The 20,925-nt window shown below is 36.4% G+C and overlaps 1 protein-coding gene across 1 annotated transcript in view; it reads right to left on the bottom strand.

The window, feature by feature from the left end:
* Nucleotides 1–20,925, bottom strand: part of LanA (laminin subunit alpha) — an 84,899-nt gene that overhangs the window by 50,567 nt on the left and 13,407 nt on the right. The window contains 22 exon segments of the mRNA XM_067087673.1: nucleotides 24–303; nucleotides 1,485–1,655; nucleotides 1,803–1,896; nucleotides 2,416–2,605; nucleotides 3,263–3,499; nucleotides 5,146–5,302; nucleotides 5,610–5,767; nucleotides 6,837–6,878; nucleotides 8,209–8,386; nucleotides 9,195–9,347; nucleotides 9,571–9,873; nucleotides 10,498–10,710; nucleotides 11,833–11,973; nucleotides 12,329–12,533; nucleotides 12,971–13,481; nucleotides 14,042–14,431; nucleotides 14,434–14,448; nucleotides 14,905–15,528; nucleotides 16,702–16,915; nucleotides 17,752–17,922; nucleotides 18,920–19,028; nucleotides 20,762–20,889. Of these exon segments, the coding sequence (XP_066943774.1) occupies nucleotides 24–303; nucleotides 1,485–1,655; nucleotides 1,803–1,896; nucleotides 2,416–2,605; nucleotides 3,263–3,499; nucleotides 5,146–5,302; nucleotides 5,610–5,767; nucleotides 6,837–6,878; nucleotides 8,209–8,386; nucleotides 9,195–9,347; nucleotides 9,571–9,873; nucleotides 10,498–10,710; nucleotides 11,833–11,973; nucleotides 12,329–12,533; nucleotides 12,971–13,481; nucleotides 14,042–14,431; nucleotides 14,434–14,448; nucleotides 14,905–15,528; nucleotides 16,702–16,915; nucleotides 17,752–17,922; nucleotides 18,920–19,028; nucleotides 20,762–20,889 (4,684 nt within the window).

The following is a 20,925-nucleotide window of genomic DNA, read 5'->3' as shown; positions in this document are numbered from 1 at the left end:
AAGATAGTAGCCATTTTACTTACCATCAGATGTTTCCACTTGGTAGTAAAGAGCGTATGTCAAATAGCCACCGTAAGATGTAATCCTGTTTCCTAAGTAATCAAGTGGTAGACTGAAATATGCAGACGATTCGGGGAACTCGACGTCAAGATCACTCAATTCTTGCTCCACAGAGTCTACAGAAAATTCTGGCAGCTGACTCATTGTTGAAAATAATAGGGAGCTGTCCAGTGATGATTGCAGTCCTTTGTATGGAAGATATTGCTCCAAAACTACCACTCTAAATTCAGACATGTCCTCTACCTGTACATTTGAGGAAGTGGAGACAAAATTCGCATTACTGTACATTTCTTTCGGATACACACACACACACACATACTGTATAGATAAATATGCTTGTATATTTGTATGTATGTATGTCTGTATCTACTGTCTATATACATATGCGTATATACGTATATATGTGTATGTATAATGTGTGTGCATATGTACAAACTCACATGCACAGATACACACTTGCATACATACATACATACATATATATGATATATATATGCATACATATATATTCTTCCCAAGGTATTAAAAAATCCACGTTCACAATGCACTGAAAAGATGTTGTAATGACAGATTTACTTAGGCATGAGCCAATCATAAATATCCTCATAATTAATTTAACATTTTGTTCATGTCAATTATAAAACCAAACCCAAAAAATGTAGTCATGTTTACTTATCTTGTGAGATATTGTAGTAACTGATAATAAGCATCTTAAAAATCTTGCCCATGACAACCAAAACTTGAATGTAAACATAGACATTTTGAACAATAGTATATATTGTAAACGTACAAATTATCTACTGTACAGAGAGATACAACGTTATTAGCAAGAAGTGTACACTGCTTTATCCCAGTTTAGATTTTTAATTGTGAGGCTTTTTATTCTTCAAGAAATACATTTTAAAAGATTCTATGTGCAAACTTTGTTTATATTCACAATAATCTAGAGACAGGAAGTCTTGTTTTAGATTTATATTCACAAAAACTGGAGACAGGAAGTCTTGTTTTAGTAAAGTTATAAAAGCTTGAAGAGGATAAACAAAAATCTGCTATGGTACAGTACAGTAAGTGCAAAATGTGAAAACTGAGAAACACATCAGTTAAACCAGTCTGAAACGCTCTCTAGAGCAGGCTACGGTAGCCCCTCACATGTAATATATATAATTTCATTTATATTTCCCAACCCTAGACAAACCCAGCCAACTATCCAAACAAAATCATGTCACTTCAAATACACTAATTATTTCAGTAATATATATATATATATATAATATATATATATACTTATATACAATTTTATAATTTTGATCCTCACACAAAACTTTTTTAATGATAAATGTGGCTAACACCTCGCACCACATACTTTAGTTACTACGACTTAAAACTACTGTGAAGTGGAAGTAAAAAATACCAAATTTACTTACATTAAATTTCGTCCAGTACATATCAGATGAAGAACAAGAATCCGTCTTGCCAAAGCAGAAGCACTTGGTGCAGCCATCCGGATTGCTCTCTTCAAGGTTGTAAGATCCAGAGACGCAATTCTCACATGAATAACCTTGTACATTGCCTTTGCAGTAGCAACGTGCGTTGTCCTGCAATAAACGTTAAATCACTGACGACGCCAAACTGAACATATGAGAAAAAAAAAAAGTCGAGCGACTGGATAAAGGATCAGAATACTCATAGTTTTTCGCACTAGAAACATTCAGAAGGAGGGGATGACAATGGTTAGGCTTTACCTGGTTACAGATTTCGGCCTCTGTTCCTCTCAGGTCACAGTCACAAAGCTGGCAGAATGGGAATGACCAGTATCCGGCTGCACATCGCTCGCACCTGCATACACAACAAAAATTAAAGGGTTTCCTCATAGTATCACTTAATTCCCCCCAAAAAGCCATGTACCTCATTTAAAACACATTACAGATTAATCTGAAACCAGCGGTCATTTTCGCAAGTTTAATGAAAATCTAACCTTTCTGCAAACATTGTATCCTTACTTATGACCCTTTTCAAATGACCCTGCCCAGATTCTAACAATTTTTTAACAGTTAAGACCATCTATATTAAATTGAACTACTTATGAGAATGACAGCTTTTTCCATTCATTTGTAGCAATATCATGTGTACTGCTTCGCTTAAAAAAAAAAAAAAATATATATATATATATATATATATATATATATATATATATATATATATATATATATATATATATATATATATATATATATATATATATATACAGTAGACCCAGGGATAAACAAGCTACAGAAGTTACTTAAACACTTTTTGTTTTCCGCGTTTGAATTGGCAGGCCCAAATCATGTTAAAACAGTATCTCAGTATTCTCACCTCCTACCAACAACAGCATCCTTACAGTCACACTTCCCCGTCAGCATGTCACACTGGAGGTTACCAGCTTTCACTCCGAGAGGAGAGCACTGGCACTCTTCACATCCAATGATAGGGTCAAAACCGTAGGTGTAGGGGCTGCACCTCTCACAGCGGTCTCCTTCCACGCGTGGTGGGCATATGCATTCACCTGGGAACGTTGAACGTGTGTGATGTCCAAAACAAACAGTGTTAACATTTTTACCTAATTTTCAGTCAATTCTCTGATGATTCAACCTTAAGGTGTCTATTTAGAATTATCTGTAATGTAAAAGATGTTTCGTTCTTTGTTATGCAAAGCTTTATATAGAGAAGTTAAGTGATAAACTCCTGCAAATGAAGTAGGCTTTTTATTTATAAGATATGGGGCTTTGAAAGTGTTTCATTTCATGTTTGTATAACGTTCAGTAAACAAGTGAATTTTTCTTAAGTGTAGTGTCTTTATAATAATGGTTCAGGAAATCAGAGCAGAAAATTATTCAAATGCTGACAGACACAAGAATAACATTTTCTATCCAGAATACTTTATATATCATACAGACTTTTCGGTGGAACTTTAAACGAGTGTAGGTAAATCAGTCAAACAAATGCATAACACTGATCATACAATATTTCATAATGCAGTCATATTTATCAATGTTAATATTAAGGCTTTTGTTATTTATAAACACATTTTCAAACGCCTAAAAATTTAGAAGACTATACGAATGAAAATATATTTGACTATATTGACTAACACATGCTACATAGAAAATATGAGTTAATGTACGGAAGTGACACTCCAAAAGAAAATGGTATTGACAGTTACCAGTAACGGGATCGCAAAGGGCTGTAGATGGACAGTCACAAGGTTTACAGTCTGGGAAACCGAAGTAGCCTGTTTTGCATCTGTCGCACCTCCTGCCAATCACGTTTGGTTTGCAGGCGCACTGGCCACCAAAACTCTCACACTCGAAGCTTGCAGATCCGTAGAAGTCACACTGACACGGTAGAGCTCCGCTGTTATAGTCTGTTGTTAATTTAAATGCTGCGTCTCGACAGAAATCTGAAAATTGATGAGAAGAATGTACTCCCAATTCTTACATTTCAAGGAAACTGAAAAATTATTCTTTATATTTTTTCAGGAACAGGACCATTGCAAGAAAACAAATTACAGAGTTAAAAGTCACATAAATGTCAATTTTAGGGGTCACAGTTTGCAATAATAGGACTTTGATTCACCACACAGTAAATTTAAGGCTAACTGTATCAGTCAGTCTCTGAGGCGTTGGTATTTGGCCCATCAATGCACTTTGGAGATCAAAGTCTGTGACAAAACTATACTGTATCATAAACCCAAAAATAATTGCAGAGAACTCTGTCTGATCGTTATTCTAGAGCAGTGGTTCTCAGTCTTTTTTTAGTGATGGCACCGTAACTAATGTAATCATTACCGTGGCAGCCCTTCCTATTTAATGAATAAGATTATTGTCCTTAGTTAAACCAAAATCAGCGCACCGTACATGCAGAAGTACAAACAAAGAGCATATCAGAAGAATTAGAAAAACATAATTAGAGTAAACTCACTGATAATAATTATATGAAGACTTCTGCAAACTTTTTTACTTTTACAAATGTTCACTGAGATGACCTAGCCGAAACAAAATTCATGATAATCTTGCGGCACCCCTAGGCACTGTCTGTGGCACCCCAGGGTGCCACGGCACCCAGTTTGAGAATCACCGTTCTAGAGGGATCCTCTGAGGGCCTTTGGAGATTCAACTGGCCATTGCCCTAAGCTCAGTCAACAAGAAATCGTCGGGAATGGCTTGGCACTAGTACAAGGAAACCTCATTCAAAGGTGAACAATTGTTCACCTATACATCGTAAGTCTGTTAACTTACTAAAGTTAAGGGATACTGAATGTACTCAGAAGCATCCTCTATTGGTAAAGGAGCAACGTCATAAGCATCAACAAACTAGACAAATTAAAATACTGTTTAATTACATGGCTGTAAAGGATCACACTTATTCAAACGTATGATCTAATTTAACACCCAGACCCACTTGGATGAGAATACAGTAATAAGAAGGAAGGTTAGAACTGAGTGGAGATGTGGAAGACAGAGCACAAAAGAGACATGAGGGGCAGAATCTCAGTGGGACCCTATCCATCGCCTAGAGGCAACGACAAGCATGGCCCCAAAAAGTGTGAAGAATTCGATAAATTAAGAGGGCATTGTGGCTATTACAATTACATATACATATCTGTAAAAAGGGATCAGAAGCTTCTATACATACACTTATATACAGAAATGCTGTATATATATATATATATATATATATATATATATATATATATATATATATATATATATATATATATATATATATATTATATATATATATATATATATATAAACTTAATCTACAAACTTAACTTGCGTCATGCCTGTTGACTATGAATATGGAATTACCATTCTGAAATTTAAGCTATATTAAGCATCTTTTAACTTATGTAATAAATCAGTGCCCTACACTCCTCTGTCATTACCGAAATGGAACTTAGCAAATGATTTTGTATGTTTTTTTATGGAAAGGTGCATTCATTATCAAGATCCTAAAGAATTACAGTCTTAGTGTTTATGACAATTAAGGGAAACAATGTCAAATATTATTAATGAACATTGGCATGCAGTGGCACTCTCTTACCAGAAGCGTTTGGCTGAAGATTGAAATTATCTTGTCCACAGAGGCTTATAAACTCGGCAGTTCTGTCTTGTGGAAGTTCGTGTAATATTTCTTGAGTAAACTGTTCAGCAGGAACTACAAGAAGATAATCCAACCATAATGACTTATGATCTGGTTCCTGGAAATAAAGGGTTGACATGAGACGGCAATACTTTTGGCAAATAATGTATGCGAACAGTAAGGGAATAATGAATTAGACATACTGAAAGTGTTCCAGTTTTCTCTCCTTATTACAGTAACTGTGTAGGAGTTTGTTTTAATCTCTTGCTATAATTTCAAAGTAAATGAAGCACAAAATACTGTTTTCATCAGAAAATATAGTGAGAATGGTTGTTTCTGCTTGATTTAATTCTGGATATTTCAGGGAGCAAAATATTGGAATATGTTCAGGAATAGTTTCTTTGTCAAAGATAATTATAATTTACCTTCAACGATAAAACAAAGTTCTCAAGAACGTTGAACACATATGAACCATCAGGATGTTTGATAACATCCCTACAGCCTGAAGTACTAGGGCAATGGTGAACATCCAGTGATGCCTCATAGAACTGTCCATTCTGAAGCAGCACATCGACTTCAAACTCTGTAACGGTGGTGATCACATTTAGATTCATATCAATAATACTGTAATCAATGACTACATCTGCATAAGGACAATAATAATGGTAACGATGGTGATTTTTATGACACATTACGATAGGATTGAATATCTTAAAAATGATTGTTTTAATTGCTGTTTTTATCCTCAATTCACAGAAAAAAGGCAAGGATATATGACATTCTCCATACTGGGTTATTCAACCTCAGTGTTTCAGTTTGTCTAGCTAAAACAGAAATTATAACGTAAAAGGAACATGATATTCATGTCACGACACAGAATACTATACAGATACGCAAGTAAACACAAAATGGTAACAACTGCTGGTCTGACAATAGTATGGTATAGTAGTCTCAAATCCACATAACACCCACCCATGAAGCAGAAAGGAAAACAGGCCTACGTTACTCTTAGAATATCTAAAAAGCTGATGAAGTTTGTTACGTCATTGTGTGATATTAGAGATGTATAGTAACACCTCATCTCAGATCAGCAAGATTGGGTTATATTAAAAAATGGCTCTCTTGTGATAAGTTGTATTTTACTTGATAATGGAGGGATTATCTTATAGCTCCTAAGTTTTTTCCAATTCGTATTTAATTAAGTCACATACTATTGCCAAATAAATATAACTTACACTTTAAATCTGGAAAACAACTACTACGGCCAATGCTAATGCATGCTTTACCTTAAACTTTGATTACCAAAGGTGAACACACAAGAATAACATTCAAATTCTGAGTTCTAATTCAGATCGAACGAAAAAGGAAAGGGTGTTTCAGCTTTTAAATTCTACAACACACTCCACACCACAGTATCAAATTCTATATAACTAGGATATATCATTTTAGTCTGAGCTCATACAAAGGCTCAATTCATGAACCATCAAAGAACAGTACACTCCTCTCACTACCACACAGTACAGAATTAAGACAACCACAGGCTAAATCTTACTCGATGTCATAAAATGTAAGTGTAGTTTCTAGTAATGAAATCAAATGCCATGCAGCCAATACAGAAACTACTTTCCCAGAGAAATGCAAAATAACTTAACCTTTCTCATCTGCAAACAAAACCTGCCCATACAACTCGTTCTCTGAGAAAGCCAGATAAAGGCAGATTAAAAGAAAATCAGATGGACGTTTCTGCAAAATAGTAAGGTAGGCTTATGTGTAAAAAAAAAAAGACAGTTTCTGCTGACAGGGAAGAATTTCTTTAAAATGTCATTACAGGAGAGAAAACAAGCACAGTTATTTAACAAGTTTTGAAATCAACAGCATCATATATTTAACCTTTATGTTGGTAAAGCTGAAAATTTTTGGTAAAATGTCATACGAAATACAAAAATCGTTAAAATGTCTTGAATCAATCTCATTTTTAGCCTCAGCCACCAGCCAACAGTCATGTAACATTTGGATGGGTGAAAGGATGCGACTGGCAGTAAAATAAGATATCAGTATTTATGGAAAAATTATGTAAATTCTGTACATTTCCAAAAATCAAGCAAACTCTCATTATCTTTAGGTTCATTCTTTGTCCAGGAGGGAAGCAAGTGTAGCTATTCCGCTCTCATGTTTCATATGACAGGAGATCTCGAAGTTGCTAGTAAGTGTTCACAGCTCAATTACATACAGTATACTTTACTTTAATAATTACTTCTACAGTATACTCCTTTTAATTCTTGACTGAGTACAGCAGTAATTTTCCAGTCTACGATGCAATATATTTGCAGGATGTGCTAAAAACAAAACCTACCATTGACTCACAGGCTACTAGCACAATTACAGTACAGTGGATGTTGAAGTGCTCAACGTTAAGAAGCTAGAAAGAGATGATGGTGGCCAGCTAATCACCATGAAACAATCCACCACATTACTCAAATAGAATGAGCAAAAAGTTGACCAACTAATAACATTACCCATTTAAACAATCGGCATTTTTATTCATGAAAAGTTATAAAGCCCCTGGATGTCAAGAACAAAATGGTATTGTTCTATAGCTGATCATCCATTAGGATGTGCTGATGGAAGTGAAAAGTCTGGATCGATTAAATTTGTAAAGCCTCATATTTTCAGTTCATCGATTTAATATCTTCCTGATATCAGATTTCATTCTTTCACAGAGCATTTCTTTGATGGCTTTAACTGTACCGAACTGAATAGTAATGCATCTATTTGATAAAAAAAAAGGGCATTGGAATATACTGCATATTTTTTGAGGTTCTTCTAAAGTAAGTTAGCATCGCTGTGTATGAATACCAAATCCTATTGAGGGTTTACCATATTTCAACACTGCTCACCTATCAAACATTTATCAAAACATTCCTCAGCTTAGTGCAATCATAAGACAGATCATGACGCTAGGATATCTATTTTACTGATTCAGTTGTTTCAACTAGTTATTTTTTTGAAAAGTTATTCACTTACCAGGGTACAGCGGTTGATAGTAATGAACGATGAAGACGTAGCCACCAGCTGATCGTAGTTTGCCGGTGATATCTACCATGGGGTCGCTATGGTTCAAGAACACGAGACCTGTGCTGTTCGAAATTCCCCAAGGCAGTTCAGCCGCCCTCTTCCCTTCCAAGTTGTTTTCAAACTCGATCTGAGGAATGAGATAGGTTCTTTTTATTTCCCAACTTTACGGTAAAATGTTAGCCAGTCAAAACTGCCTACTGGCTTAGAACAGTTTCACATTGCTCATGCTCAGTCACATCACAGCATTTTAAGATTTGGTGAAAAGAGATCAAAGTCAGAGAAAAACTGAGATCAGTCTAAGCTCTACTGATGCTAAACGTCATCTCTTTTGCTACTTGGATACCCATACCGTTTACCTGGAAAAAATCTGACATAATGGTACCGTAATATGCAAACTTCCCTTCAGCTTTGCTTGGATTCTAGTTAAACAGTGAATTTCCTTCAATGCAATGCATATACACACACACACACACACACACACACACACACACACATATATATATATATATATATATATATATATATATATATAATATATATATATATATATATATATATATATATATATATATATATATATATATATATATATATATATATATATATATATGATGAGAGAGAAAGAGGAGATAAAAACAGTATCCCTCCTATTGCCAACATGCGTACACATAAGTACAGACAGGTATTTATGTACTGGTATATATTATAATCATTACAAAGTGGCAACATTATAGAAAATTCTTGCATATCATACCTGTGACCTCAATCCAGTACAGTACAGAATAATATAATTCTGAGGGAGTTTAACCTGGTCAGTAAGAATTTTTTCTATATTCACATAGGGCTGACCAGAAACTGGGCAGGCGGGTAAGAACGAGAACTTACACTGACATTCTCACGCATGACCTAACATAAGATGACCTTACTCTACTTACCTTGGTTGTTTCGGGTGGGTGGGGGAACTGGGAGGTCAAGCATTCCCCGTTGAGACGAGCACACACCGGCTGCAGTCTCACAAGGTCCTCGTGCCACATTTCGTGAGGGACAGCCACAATGGATTCGATGCCAATGTTTGTGTTGGTTTCACCCTGCACATGTAAAAATGTGAAACGCTTGTTGTCGTGGATATAAAATCATTTAAGAAACATGAACAATTTTTAAATAAATAAAAGAGCATCCATCGATAAAACAAGAATTAGAATAATATTCTATCTCAAATACTTTGCACACAGAAAATCAGTGAATACTGATTAAATTCTGATTGTTGATCAGCAGTTGCAAAACGATCATGTAGTAGACTGTCACACTCACTTTAATCAAAACATTAACGAAATTGCTGTCGAATGGGAAGACTCCAACTTTTCCCTCGAGGTCAGTGATGACCTGGCGACAAGTGGTCGAGTACCGGCAGTCATACAGAATAGCCTGACCCTTCTCTTTTCCTTTGCGGGTTGAGGTTTCAATCATGACGTTCGTCGTTGGTGAGCCTTCTGGAGTGTAGTAGTTGATGAGGAGGATATGATGGCCGGATTTGCCGAGTCTCAGATCATACTGGACCTCTGGTTGGTTGTGGTTCAGCCAAGCCATTGGCTGGGTGTCCAGCACCCTCAGCACCTGGGCAGCAAAGAGAAATATAACGAAGGCATGTTCTGTGGCCCTTTTCGAGTAAGGATTTTAATTTTCCAAGTAGCCTAACAGAGAATCACGAAAAATTATATTGTCAAATAGCAGACCTCTAATTTTTTTAGCCATGCTGCTGGTTGAGTTTCAAACATTCCTGACACAGAAAACTAGAATATAGTATGACAGTCTCCAGTAACTATGCAAAAATTGACAATTGATTTATTTTTTTTTCTATAGAAAACCAGAGATTCATTATTGTTTTACTCACGATATAATTTAAGTTTTCTTCAAAAGACAGGATTTTATTGAAATTTTAATGGTATTTTTGAAAAGAATGATTCATTTACATTTTCTGTTATTTAAATATAGTCTACTCGCTCGCATTCTAACGATGACAAAGTAATGTAAAAATTCCCACAACCACTCAGGTGATACTTATGGAGTCCTACCAGGATTCTGATTAAAGCTCCCGTGTACATAGAAGTAAAGAGTAAAGACTTTTGTATAGGAATTTAACTGGGAAAACTTCAAATCACATAGTATATTTTCGGAAATATCAATTTTCCTTAATTCTTATGGCAATATTCAAGTCTAGTCTTTTCAAGGAATACTTACCTCTTCATCATCAAATAAATCAACAGCTTCCCGTTCATTCCCAACCTTGCGGTAGCCAGCCGAACCATAGATGTAACTGTGTTCATAGATATCAGGATATGTGTAGTGCACGCACATCTGATTTTCATCTTGGCCCAAAGCACAAGGGACTGTCACGTTCTCAGATAAAATTGCTCCTTCATAGTACGCAAGGGGTAACAATACAAAGTAATCCTGAAAGAAAGGCAAAATGTGAAATATTTTTTTTGTAAATTCTTTCGCGGTCGGGGACAAAGAGAAATTTCAAAACAGAAACAATGAAACATGATGATTCAAATCAATCAAGTACAAAACATATTTTTTTATTGTGTTCCGAGACATAAATCATGTAAAATTAACTCAAAAAAATTTAAAATTCGGCGTAAAGTTGCACAAATAAATAAAAATACAGCGATTCTTTTGTGTGTGTTCTCCGAAGAGGCATTTTTATTGTGTTGATGCTAAACTTATTGTAAGTGCGAAGTCTTACGGTGGGAGTACTGGTATCGTTTCATAAGTTTTGATGAGTCACAAAGAAGGAACTTGTTTAATACTAGTATTCAATTGAATGTTACAGTCAAGAGGTATGTCAGTATCATAGCTACCTCAAGTGCACACATGGTAGTATAAAATTCAAATTAAATATTTTTATTCTCTTATCCTTGTACAGTTTTCCACCTTGACATAAGCTATATATCTTTGAGCAAGTTGGACTAGTTAGGTAGTCTGCAAAGCCCCTGGATACGAGTAAAATTTATACACAAGAGTTAAATTAAAAAATCCCATAGCTACTTGTCTCCTTACATTTCATAAGTCACACCGATATTTTCTGGCAACCCAAACTTTTGCTCTTTCCTCCGCTTATATATTGTTGTCTATTGTATTTCCTTGCTGCTCCCACAAACTATTAAATATCCTTTCCACTGACTTCCATATTATTATATAAGCATGAAAACCAGAACTCACAAAAATTCGATGTAATCACCATCAAATCAGTCAATTACAAAATTATACGACCTTCATCAACTTTAGACCTTTTATCATACCTTCTGCACAAATAAATCAGTCATAACTTCCCTTTCATCTTCACTTAACGTAGACTCAATCAGTCATTGACATCCGGTTATTTCTCATTTAAAACCTTTCTGTACTTAATATTTTAATACGTCATTAACAACTACAGTACACCAACATAATGAGACCAGGGCCCTTACAAATCTATACTCAATTGTTGTGAAGATTACTGGATTATGAAGTCATCTGAAAAGATATTTTACACAGACACGAAAGGGCGAGAACACCGTTTGGCAAACTTACCAAGAAGAGGTTTTTGTCATTGACGATAGCTATAGACCATCGGCCAGGATTCATCACGAGAGGGACGGGGAAATCGCCGGGAACAGTGACGACCGTCATGAGCTTCGGCTCAGACGTGGATCTAAAGTGAACATCAACTTCCTGAAATGAATAAGGTGGATGGTTTTGGTTCAACCGCATTACATAAGCTTCATCAAACGGAGGTTTTCGTTTAATGTTAAGATTCTCGGTTGATGGGCAGGGATGTAAATAATTTGAAAGTTGACAAAATATACTTTTGGATCATAAGCTGACGCGTTCCAGAAGCAACCAGAGCAACATATATTGTATCTACAAGAAAAGAATCAAGTGACCGGCAACGAAACGCCCTTATCTAGCCCAGGCTAGAACAAAACAAGAAAAAGACAAACGACAGCAGGATGAATGAAGAGATAAACTTGAAGCAGAAAGATCATTTAAAAACAGGTCAATATTACACCTCTGTATACTCTGTTACCTGTTGTGAATCAGTTGGGTCATCTGGAGTTATGACGATCTTGCCAACAACAGTGTGCTTATTAGGGTTATGGTATGACATCACCATGCGATAAAGTGATGGCTTCTCTATGTATACGTCATTAATAATTTCCTTTTGAATTTCAGAAAAGACGGCATAGCCTCTCCATGAATAACCTGGGTAGACTTCTTCATCATAACCAAACCTAAAAGGAAAAATACTTGGGTGTAAAATACTTCAAATGAAAGGAATGCCCAAAATAGGCAAATGGAACTTTGATGTTTGTGCTACATACCTTAACTTCCACCGTTTCTCATTTTATCAGGAAAAAAAAAAAAAAAAAAATATATATATATATATATATATATATATATATATATATATATATATATATATATATATATATATATATATATTTCAAGAATCTATAACAATGAATAACCAGAATATATGATGTTTTCCTTTATTTGAATTCATTTGAGCTTTCGATGAATGTTCCACGAATTAGCACCAAATGTTTACTCTTGAAATTCCACTAATGTAGTTGTTAAACTGTAGAGTTTATACATTACAGTTTACTTGGACTCGCTTGCTTAAACTCCTGAGCGATCACTACCAGAAAACGAACCATTGATATCATACCTTACTGCAGTATTGTGTGGGGTGCGTCCTTCTTCTGCTTCATATTTCAGCTGGTAAAAGGTTGGGAAATAGTGAAGCTGAAGTGGCTCATTACAGTACTGGCCAGTGACACGAGGACGACACCGACACTGGCCTGTTTCTTTGTCACACGTGTTATCCACAGAGCCACCTAAATTGCAGCCACAGCTAGTACACCCGAACATGTTGTCGTCCCGTAGGTTGTAGGTGCCATCTCGGCATTCGTTGCACCTGCGAGAACGAACTCCCGGTTTGCAGAAACACTGACCACTCTTTTGTTCGCAAGATGACATTCCTCCTACCGTGCCAGAGGTGTCACATTTGCACTCCTCGCACCCCTCTGGGTTGTCCTGTCGCAGATTCCAGAACAGAGGACGGCAAGTGTCACAAATCCTTCCTGTCACACGCCCTTTGCACTCGCAGAGCTCTCCTTCTGGAGCATTACCACACCCAGCAAAAGTTTCTAACACTCCAGCTGGGTTGCAATTACATTCTGAAAGTGCAAAAAGCAGAAGATAGTTAAAATCATGGCACCCTTCACTGATGGTGAAATATCCAGACAGGCGTGAATAAATGTCTTAGTATCACAGGTGTGAAGTATGACACTCAGATGGCTCTATGTGGTCAATGATGTTAAATACTGTGTTATGAAGTGATTTTGTACAGTACTGAGTTGTGAAGTGATTTTGTATAAAAGTTGATAATTGTCTAAATGAAAGCTTCAAAGCCTGAGTTTTCAGAGATGGTTTTTACATATACTGCACTTAAAACAAAATGATTTTACATCATATGAGTAGCTTTAAGATCAGCTTACAAAGAAAGCATACTGTTAAAACTGGGCTTGCATTTTTTTCTTACGACTAAAAGGAATAGGTAACCTAATGCGTTTACCTAACCTAGGGGAAATGGCAAAGAATGAAAAGTGAAATGGAAGACATGTGGCTTTTTATAAAAAAAAAAAACGATGCATTGCTAGAATGAGGGAAAAAGTAAAGCTGGGTGGCAGTGACACAGAAAGGCTCTCAGGTTTCGAAAACACGAGGGACACGTTACCTTCACACAGAGGGAAGTTATAGAACCCCTCGAAGCACTTATCACAATGGACTCCACTGTAGTTTGGTTTGCACTTGCACTTGCCATCTTTGTCACATGAAATACCGATACTTCCTGCAGAATCACAGGCGCATTTAATGCAGTCGGGGAAGTTGTAATAGCCAGAGCTGCACTGGTCACAAGCTCGCCCAGAGAAGCCAGTCAGGCAAGCGCAGTCTCCAGATGCGTCACAGACAGTTGAAGCTGATCCTCTTTCATGGCAGCCACAAATCTGTATGTAAGGATAACCCCAGAAACCTGGAGCATTGCTGTCACAACGTGACCCACTGAAACCTTCCATGCAGAGACATTCCCCGGTAGTTTTGTCACAGATTTCTGGCTGGGCTCCTGTGCATCACAGTTACAAACTGAAAAGGAGGAAAACTGTTTAATCTAGACCATTTCATTCGTATTCATTAAATCTAAATTATTATACAGTGAGTAATAAGTATGCCTGCTGTACATCAAATTCCTGTTTGTCATTATGTATTGCTGGGGAAAAATGATTTGGCAGAGAAATAATGTCGCATCACAAATGACGGGAGATCCCATTCGACTTTAAATTCGAACTGAGAAAAATGGGCCCTCACACGGTGAGCCCTTATAGAGATGAATACAACGATTAACCATAACCTTTACACTCAGGATTGACGACCAATTACATATAGTTTTTTTCTGGAAAATCGTAAACAGACTGAAACACCCCATTTAACTGATAAAATTAAAAAATGAAAACTCTCTACTTAGGAATTTTCAAAAAGATTTAAAAACATGGAAATTCAGAGTTTATAACTTTGAGTTTATTTCTTCAAGGTTATACTTACAGGCACAAGATGGGTAATCAAAATAGCCATGGGCACATCTATCGCATCTCCGTCCCCCAAACTTGTTGACGCAGCCACACTGGCCAGTTTCAATGTCACAGGTGCTGTTATCGAGGGTACCGATCTCGCTGCACTCGCAAGGCAAGCACTCGGGGAAGTTGTAGTAACCTGGAGCGCACTCATCACAGTTCAGACCTTGGTAGTTCTCCTTGCATGGGCACTGGCCACCCCCAACTTCGCAGACTCCGCCGATCGTTCCGTTTTTGTGACAGTCGCAGGGCTTGCAATCAGGGTAATCATAGTAACCATCATTGCATTCCCTGCAGAAGGGTGGAAGAAACTCCGGTCGGCACTGGCACTGCCCTGTGCCGTCGGCGCAGTTTCCGGTGGAGTAAAATACGTTGCAGTCACAAGGCTGGCAGACGTCAGTGTCGTTGAGCTCTTTGCCATAAGGCCTGTAGTATCCATCCATACACTCGTTGCAGTTGATTCCTTTGGTGTTGTGCCGGCAGTTCTGACAAACTCCTCCTCCTTCGTAGTTACCAAATATGTCAATGGAGAGATTCTTCTCGTCGACTTCTTCGTCGTAAAGACATTCGTTGGTGTGTCCGAAGCAATTGCACGCTGGAAAACAGTAAGACGTCGAGAATAGTGATGTAACTCAATTTGCCTCTGCACATAAGTTGTACAAAATATAGCTAAGGTGTTACCTCATGGAAATTATTGGAATGCGTCTAATCCGACCCGAAATTCCATTTCACATTCGCCAATTTTCATATATGTACATCATTCCAACTATTCGGTTTTTCACCATTGAAAAATTGCCCCTTCATATATACAGTGCATACATACATACACATACATACATATATATTATATACGAGTATATATTTATATATATACAGTATGTATATAAATGTATGATATATACATGTATATATATACTGTATATATATATGTGTCTGTATGTGCGTGTGCGTAAGTTTAATATGCAATTCAACTCAGCTTTTAATTAAAGTTTGTTTCTTTTCTCAACTGAAGTAGCATTCACTTAAGGTACACTATGATGCTTTGAAGTATTATGTAAAATTCCTCGTTAAATGTTGATACTGTCCAGTTTACTAAAAATGCAAAGACTATCCAAACCTTTTAGACCATGGAAAGTCTCTAGCAAACCGTTAATAAATTTTTGTTTAATTTATATCCACAGAATTAAAAACTATTCAGCTCAGTCCTTAATGGCATATCGCGTACTCTGCTGGCTTCCCAATTATGCAGATTACGTCCGCAGAATTGTACATGCCGTGTATACACGTGGTTGCTTATACATGCGTGACGTGTACCCACAGACAGTGCATATTATAAATGTGTACATAAACCGCATATTCAGACTGTTCCAGTGATAGAAATGTCGAGAGAATTGAGCTCCTACGTGGTAATCTGAGGCATTAACTATAAGTCAGGTGTAGGGTGTTATAAACGACGGTTAGAATCTCCTTAGAGCAAATTCATACTTTAAAGAATCCTAAAGGCAGTTTTCCATAAGCCAGCATCTCGCTGCCAGATTTGGAACCAATTAATGGAGATTTATCTACTGTAGTGTCCAATCAAAGTTGTGGTAATATCACACTAGAATGAGCAATAAACCTTCGATTCTGGTGCTCATAGAGGCTACTTCATACAATTTGTGGTGCATAATTCTGAACGAAGAAAAAACAGTGTACATAAGACCCCGTCTTAAGAGAAGCGTAACACTGATCTTGAAGGTCGCAGGTCAAAGTTTCAACGGATGCTTACGTTCACACACAAAGCTGTCTTGGTAACCGGCGGGTCTCCACTTCTTCTGAATGAATCCAGGGCAGCATCTCTCGCACTGAGAGCCGCACGTGTTGTGCTGACATCTGCACTTCAGTTTGTAGAGGTCATCCGGATCAGTCAGGTCACAGACGTCAGCGTGGCCGTTGCAGACGCAACGTCCTCCGATACTGATGTCTTTGATGGAATAGAAATACTGAAATGGACAACGTTTACTACTTAAGTACAAAATGCACCCCTACATTGTTGGATGAATTTTCCAGTGTAAATGAAGTTCTAAAAACAGTCGTAATGTGCGATTCTTCCTATATATATAGCCACAAATTATATATATATATATATATATATATATATATATATATATATATATATAATATATATATATATATATATATATATATATATATATATATATGTATGTATATATATATATAAATATAATATATATATATTTATATATATATATAATTTTCCAGTATATATATATAATTTATATAAAAATATATATATATATATATATATTATATATATTTATATATATATTATATATATATATATATATATATATATATATATATATATATATATATATATATATATATATATATATATATATATATATATATATATATATACACGCACACTTACAGTGAATTCCGTTAGTCATTTATATTTTTCAACATGTAATTCTAACAGGTTAATATTTTTCTTTTATTTCTGTCTTTTATATATATATTTTTTTATGAAATGTTAATGAAAATCTAACGTCAAGCAGATGAACATTATATAACTATTTTAAGCAAACTGTCATATATGGTTTTTTACCAAATTTTTGTGAGACATTAATTTGTAGCATATGGGGCTTGAATGGACTACATGTGATAACGTTTAGAAGAATTTAGTCCTTTAATCATTTGTTTCTCAAAATTTTCATGAACCCTTCATACACAGGAAATTGGTATAGGTATTGTGTCAAGAAATTTAGCGCAACAACCCACATTCTACCAAGAAAATCTCTCAGTCTTATCTTACCCTTCTGGTCACAGTAGGGTCTTCTCTTTCAACTGACATAAGGTGGCCAAGGAATGTTTTTGTGCGCAGTAAACGCAGGCGAACGTTTGTTGCACGAGTAAACTGCTGCAAGACTGTCGAGTTGAAGAAACTGTTGGCGCTGGGTCTGTTATTCAGAAGCTGGACAACAATCTGAAAAGCACACGTCATTATTAATGTAATTTGCACACGCCTCCTTCGTACAGCATTCAACACCCAGTGGTCCTGGTGAAGCCTCACTAAGGGCAGTTCCATAAGACGACCGCTCTCTCACCAAAGTGGAAACTAGCTCACAGAACTATAATGAAATCATACGTGAAAAAAAATCATAATTATGGCTTCCCAAATATTCTAAGGTCATTCATAACATTTGCACATATCTCGCCATTTGGTTTCACTGCACTCCTCATACTTGCAACAACTCATTTTAGTACTCACCTCCTAGCTTTCTAGAGAAGGACAGAACACAATAACTTGAAGCTGATGTGAAAGAATTCCTCACATACAAGACTTGCTTCTCCTCTTTCTAAGGCTACAACTTCAAAGGGCATGAATTCTGGGAAATGTGTGATGACTTACCACCCCCTCCAGGGGTACAACCTTTGAAAAATGTATGATCTACCTCTGCCCAGGACCACAGTTTTTGAGAAATGTATGACAACTTATCTTTCCTTCCAAGACACCGATCTTTGAGACTATGTAATGATTTACATTTCCTCATTCCAAAGGGACAATATCTGAGAATCATGTGATGACTTATCTCTCCTACTTCTAGGAGGTCAGTGTTTGAGAAATGTTTGATAACTTATCTCTCCTGCTTCAAGGGGGTCAGCTTTTGAAAAATGCTTGATAACTTATCTCTCCTGCTTCAAGGAGGTCAGCGTTTGAAAAAATGTTTGATAACTTATCTCTCCTGCTTCAAGGAGGTCAGCGTTTGAGAAATGTTTGATAACTTATCTCTCCTGCTTCAAGGAGGTCAGCTTTTGAAAAATGTTCCATACCTTATCTCTCCTGCTTCAAGGAGGTCAGCTTATGAAAAATGTTCGATAACTTATCTCTCCTGCTTCGAGGAGCTTAGAGTTTGAGAAATGTTTGATGACATAACTCTCCTTCCTTGGGCAAAGCTTTTGAGAAATATGTGATGGCTTACCTCTCCTCCCTCCAGGGGAACAACTTTTGAGAAATGTGTGATGCAGTTGACGTCGTCATCCTCCTCGATGGGTTTCAGACTTTCCTTTCCGAAAAAGGATTCACACTCGCTGAAATAAGACGCATGATTGTGAAGACAGTTGGTTTCAGCCATCACCGTCATGTAAACTTATTCATAGGTTACACAACATGAAATAAGCATAATATACGTATGTACGCACACACACACACATATGTATGTATATATATACTGTATATACACGAGTATATAGTGAGTGAGTGTGTGTGTGTGTATGGGGAGGCCACGGAAATAGAGAGGGAGAGTAGTTTTATCTGTAACATAAGAAATGCTGAATGAAAGGTTCTACGAAAAATACGCAACATACATAACAACATAATATATATATATATATATATATATATATATATATATATATATATATATATATATATATATATAATATGTGTGTGTGTATTAATATATAGATTTATACATATATCTATATATTATATATATATATATATATATATATATATATATATATTAACTTTATCACATACACAATTGTTCTGTGCATTAGTAGAATTACTAAAGGACCTCATTCAAACTGGATGGTATCTAATGGAGTTTTATTCAAAAAGTTACAAGCTTTCTTGGACAAACAGTCCACATTATCAGAATGTCCGTACAATGAGCAAACGCATAGTCCGGCTGTATTTATATCTGTGTGCTGGGTACTTTTTTAATCCTATAATCGCCTAGCTCTTCCTGTGTGACCTCCACCCTCTCTTGACCTTGGTCTTTCTCTGATCCCTGGTTCCAGATGTCCGTTTTCCGTGCGTTCTCTTGCGTTTTTTCTTCGTTTCCCTTGCTACTGTGGAGTATACGATTTTCTAGATATGCTGTCTTCAAAGCCGTTTCGGTGTTCCCTGCCATCGTGTTGTTGGCGCAAGTTATGAAGGCGTTCTCTACAACCAGTCTAGATGTTTTCTGTACAGGAACACCAACAAAACATCTAGACTGGTTGTAGAGAACGCCTTCATAACTTGCGCCAACAACACGATGGCAGGAACACCGGAAACGGCTTTGAAGACAGCATATCTAGAAAAATCGTATACCCACAGTAGCAAGGAAACGAAAAAAAAAACGCAAGAGAACGCACGGAAAACGGACATCTGGAACCAGGGATCAGAGAAAGACCAAGGTCAAGAGAGGGTGGAGGTCACAGGAAGAGCTAGGCGATTATAGGATTAAAAGTACCCAGCACACAGATATAAATACAGCCGGACTATGCGTTTGCTCATTGTACGGATACTTGATAATGTGGACTGTTTGTCCAAGAAAGCTTGTAACTTTTGAATAAAAACTCCATTAGATACCATCCAGTTTGAATGAAGTCCTTTCAGTAATATATATATATATATATATATATATATATATATATATATATATATATATATATATATATATATATATATATAGTGTGTGTGTGTGAGGGTGTGTGTATGGGGAAGGCCACTAAATTAAAGAGGTAAAGTTTTATCTGTAACGCAAAGAAACGCTGAGAGAAGGGTTCTCAGAAAAATAGGAGTCAAAGAGTATCCTCTTCGCGAGGAGATCCAGCAATAGACGCATCAGCAATGATGGAAAAAAAAGTTTGAGTTTTAGAAGTTACTGAGAACTACACAATTATATTTATATGTATATACTATGAAGACTTTCTCTTACTATTCATATACATAAGCCATGAACTCTATAAGGTCTCCGATTCCTTTCATGCTGCAAAACGTAACTGCGGTGTAATGAAAAACACGATCCCTGGTCCAAAACAAGGATACTTACGCCAAATTTCCAGCGTAGTACTGCCATGGCGTGTAGGTTTCTCCATTGTCTGTTGATCGTTCTAGAGCCCAGACGCCAGGACGTGGAGAGTTACCCATTTTGATCACTATATAAGCAACTTGGAAAAGCTGTAAAACAAGGAGAGACTCAGTAATGGAAAATAT

The sequence above is a fragment of the Macrobrachium rosenbergii genome, chromosome 44 (assembly GCF_040412425.1).
Source record: "Macrobrachium rosenbergii isolate ZJJX-2024 chromosome 44, ASM4041242v1, whole genome shotgun sequence".
NCBI lineage: Eukaryota > Metazoa > Arthropoda > Malacostraca > Decapoda > Palaemonidae > Macrobrachium > Macrobrachium rosenbergii.
The sequence above is the reverse complement of the archived record's forward strand: the minus strand, read 5'-3'. Positions and strand labels throughout refer to the sequence as shown.